Source organism: Tupaia chinensis, unplaced genomic scaffold, assembly GCF_000334495.1.
Source record: "Tupaia chinensis unplaced genomic scaffold, TupChi_1.0 Scaffold000460_1, whole genome shotgun sequence".
In the NCBI taxonomy this organism is placed as follows: Eukaryota; Metazoa; Chordata; class Mammalia; order Scandentia; family Tupaiidae; genus Tupaia; species Tupaia belangeri.
In genome coordinates this window covers 1,750,181-1,754,735 of record NW_006159969.1, presented here as the reverse complement: position 1 = coordinate 1,754,735, position 4,555 = coordinate 1,750,181, and the positions used below count along the sequence as shown (strand labels likewise).

Sequence of the window (4,555 nt, the reverse complement as noted above, 5' to 3'; positions counted from 1 at the left end):
GCGTGAGTTTTAAGCCACCGGGTCCGGGACGTGAACCACAGTCGACTACGTGGGAGTCCAGCGACATAGCCATTACGCCAACTGCTGGTTCCCTCTTTGGAGTACTTTAGTAACAAGAGTTTGCAATTAAAAATACAATTGGAAAAAACCACTATGGATTAACGATTTAGACATTTAAATATTTGTATTTTTACAATGCTTATTAATAAAAGCCAGTACTTACTAAGTACTTATTTTGTGTTCTCAAAGCACCTTATCTAGGGACCAGCAGATGGCATAATGGCTACGTAGCTGGACTCCCATGTAGTCCACTGCAGTTCAAGCTCCCAGACCAGCGACTTAAAACTCATGCCAGGAGGGACTGGCAGGTGGTGTGGTGGTTGAGAGCATTGGACTCCCACATGGCCTACTACAGTTCAAGTACTAGACCTGGCGGCTTGCTTTCTCAGTTTCTCTCTCTCGCTGGCTTGCTATGCCCCTATCTGGGCAAATTAATAAATAAATAAGGCTAAATAAAATAACTCTTAAAAGAAAACAAACAAACAAACAAACGAACAAAAAAACTTCATGACAGGCGCATGTGCCTGAGTACCCAAAATCCCATAGCATGGCCAGGTCCTTCTAGGTGTTGATTTCTCCCTTTCTGTCTCTCCAGTGAGTGCACATGCCCTATAGCAAAAATCTGTCTTAAAAAACAAACAGAAAAACCACTTAGTTTTTTCTCTCTTAATCTTAGGGAAGGTACCATTCTTAAGTCCATCTTGTAGATAAGGAAACAGACCCATAAGAGTCAGTAAGTAACTTGTCAAAGGTCACACTTTTAGGAACTAACAGGACTGAAACCTAGGTACATTACAAAATATATTAAATACTATACCATATTCTCTTTTTAATAAAGAATTATTTATTTAATTTTATTTATTCATTAATTTATTTTAATTTGACAGGAGAGAGAGAGAGAGAGAGAGAAAATGAGAAAGCAAGCCACCAGGTCTGGGACTCGAACATTGGCTGACTATATGGGAGTGCCCAGCACCTTAACCATCCCGCCACATGATGGTCCCCTTGCTTTTGTTTATTTTTTGGAGAGGTATTTTGCTATAGCACACAGGTGCTCACCAGAAAGACAGAGACAAAGAGACAGAAAGCGAGAAATCACCCCCCAGGGGCGATGGAACACCGCAATCCCTTCTTCTCCATTCTCTCGGGATCTTGGGCAAGCACACATATGTGCCCAGCATGAGTTTAAGCCACCAGGTCCAGGACTTGAACACGGTCGACTACATGGGAGTACAGTGACATAGCCCATATGCCCACTGCTGGTTCCATACTTTTGTTTTTATGTAGTAGGTATTTGAAAATTAGTACTTTTTATTTTTTTATTTAAGAAAAAATTCCTTGCTACACATAAACAAAAAAAAGGTAACAGTATATAGTCAAGTATAAATTTGGAATTCCTAAAAAATATTCACTGCCTTTACTTTCCTAATTCAACAGTTTTCTTTCTTGTAGTTTTAAACTACTGTATATTCTCTACCTCTTTTTGTTTAGCTCTAGATAAAGCTTACAGTTTCTTTTACTACTATTTCTGTTGCCAATATTTACTGATAACAATTTAGGGTAACTCTAAGTCTGAATGTAAAAAATTCCCTGAAATGGAAAAGAGAGTCCACATATAGAATAAAAGAACCTTTTTTGGTTCTTTTATTAAGAGATTTTTGCCATAGGGTACATGCATTCACCAGAGACACAGTGAGACAGAAAACAAGGTACCATCACCTCCAGGAAGGATGGCCACACCTCAATCCCTTCTCCTACCTTCTCCTCTCAGGATCTAGGGCTCACAGAGCACGCACAGGTGCCCAGTGTGAGGTTTAAGCCCCTGGCCTGGCTCAAATTACAGTTGACTATGTGGGAATCCAGTGACGTAACCATTACGCCATCTGCTGGTCCCAAAGATCCAGAAAAAAAAAATACAGTCCTATATCACTTAGCATGGGACATGTTCTGAGAAATGTGTCTTGGTTTTGTTGCTATGCAAACATTAAAGGGTACTTATGCAAATCTAGAGAGTATATAGTATACTACATAAATATGGTGTGATCTGAGATGACCGGCATACTTGTGGTCTACTGCTGACTGACCACATTATGTGGCACATGGCTGTGTATTAAAAGCAACTACATTTAGCTTCAAGATCACAAATGTTAGAATCAGAAGAATCAAGAGAATTTTTAGTTGGAAAGAACTTTAGAAATTATGTAATTATTGTAAATCATAAAACACATGTACATTTGATAGTAGGATAAACAAACCACAATACAAAACAACATAAATTGTGGGACTAGCAGTTAGCGTAATGGCTATGTCGCTGGACTCCCATGTAGTCGACTGCGGTTCACGTCCTGGACCCAGTGGCTTAAAACTCACGCCGGGCACATGTGCGTGCGTGCCCAAGATCCCGAGAGGAGAATGGAGAAGGGATTGTGGCGTGGACGTCCCTGCTGGGGGGTGATTTCTTGCTTTCTCTCTGTCTCTCTCTGCCTGTCTGGTGAGCACACGTGCCCTATAGCAAAAACCTCTTCAAAAAAAAGAGAAAAAAAAAACCAACATAAATTGCAAGGGCGAAGAAAGAACCTATGCTCTGCAGTAATATTTGCTCATCATTAACTATCCTATTGTATAAGCCATCAATGCCTAAGAACACTGACAGCACTTTTCCCATGAGACAGAACACATAATTCTGAATAGTGATACAAATACAGTAATCAAAGATCAAAATAGAAACCTCGTAAGGCAAACATGGTACAGAAAAAGTACCTGGGATGAGAATAATTCTGAAAAGAAACACTAGCACTTATGACTAAAAATTCATTCTTTTTAAAAAGAAGATTATAAGTAATCCATTTACCAGCATGCATAATGAATAGGCGCCCAGTGGTCACTATCTAATTGGTTGACTGAAAATCTTTCATTGAGAAGACGGTTTAGTAATTCTGAGTCTCCTTCACAGGCACTTCGATGGAGAGGAAAATCATCTACCCACTGTCGTTCCCTAATCATTAAAAAAAAAGAAGAAAAGCACTGTTGAAATTCAAATTGTTTCAAAACAAACATGATATGTCTATGAAAGCTATGTATCACTACGCATCAGCAAACTAAATAACCATTACACTGCATGCTGATTACAGAATTTTAAGCAATATTTTAACATTAGAATATTAAGTTTTTAATAAAAGCAATGTGGAGTAAAACCAAAATAGTACTTGTCTTCTGTGACACTGCTCATGCTTCTCTGCCATTTCTCCTGTTTGGGAATTTGGATTTTTGAGTAGTCTGGAGCTCCTAGACCAAAGTATGGATTTATTACCACTTTATCTACCTAGAGAAAACAAAAAGAAAACAAAAACCCCTTAAGAGCTTCAGGTACTTGATTTTTACTAATATAAATACAGCATGGATATTACCCTAATGTTTACAATCAGTAATTGACATACTTATCTCAGGAAAAACATTATACTTTAGATGAAATGTCTTTGGAAACCAGAGCCAAAATTCATTCAACTCTTACCCGGTTTGTATACTGAAGATCTGATCCAAACAAAGGGTTGTAAATACAGGTATCTGCTTTCTCTAGGGCTAACATTTTACTTTTTATTTCTAGTGCACTATAGCCCATATGTAGTGAGTTTTCTGTCTGACCTGATTCAGTAGCATAAGCAGGGTTTATAACATTAGTTTTTATCCGCTCAAGAGGAGAAGGTCGGAATAAAGCTGGAATAAAGTGAGACTGTGCATGACGTTCATCTAACCACCTGGCAAAATAGAAAAAAAAGAGGTATTATAAGTACCTGTTCAAATGTGAAAATAATAAAGGTAGACTACTAGCCAGCTCTGATATGTATGTCCTACTTCTAATATTCCTTTAAATTTTTATAATCTTAGTGTTGGTTAATAGTACACTTATTAAAGTTTTGTTAATAAATAGAGCAAACAAAAATTTTTTTAAATGCACATTCCATATTAACTAAAATAAAAATAAGAAGTACTTTTAAAACCTAAACCACTGAGATATAAGACAAAGGCATGAGAAGTTACTAATAAAGAGCTTATTCACTGATAAGATTAACTTGACACTAAGCTTAGTTTTTTTTTTTTTTTTTTCAAATAATTTTGCCAGAGAGTACAGATGCTTGCCAGACAATGACAGAGACATAGAAAAGAGAGAGAGGGGAAGAGCAGAAAAGCACCCCTTATGGAGCATGGTCATACCACAATCCCTTTCTTCCATTTCTTCCTCATTTTGGGATCTTGGGCACATATATATGGCTGGGAAATGTAATTTGAATTGTAAAGTGAGGACAGCTTTTGTCATTTATGAAGAATAAAATTAACGTGCTATAAGTGGACAAGGACAATGTTGTATTGGGAGTTTTCCATTTTTATATTATAATTGAAAAACTTGCCATTTCCTTTTTTTTTTAAGAGAGATTTTTGTGGGAACCAGCAGTTAGCGTAATGGCTATGTCGCTGGACTCCCACGTAGTCAACCACG

At 37.5% G+C, this 4,555-nt stretch overlaps 1 protein-coding gene across 4 annotated transcripts in view; it reads right to left on the bottom strand.

Annotated features, from left to right (window-relative positions):
- The window catches only part of KRIT1 (KRIT1 ankyrin repeat containing), a 38,903-nt gene that overhangs the window by 22,097 nt on the left and 12,251 nt on the right, over nt 1-4,555 (bottom strand). For 3 of the 4 annotated variants that reach the window (XM_027774608.1, XM_006155545.3, XM_014590556.2), the window contains exons 6-8: nt 3,572-3,815; nt 3,267-3,382; nt 2,912-3,055 (exon numbers count right to left, since the gene is read on the bottom strand). In XM_027774608.1, coding sequence (XP_027630409.1) covers nt 2,912-3,055; nt 3,267-3,382; nt 3,572-3,815 — 504 coding nt within the window. The remainder of the gene's footprint in view (nt 1-2,911; nt 3,056-3,266; nt 3,383-3,571; nt 3,816-4,555) is intronic. The other variant, XM_027774609.1, reaches the window with a different exon arrangement.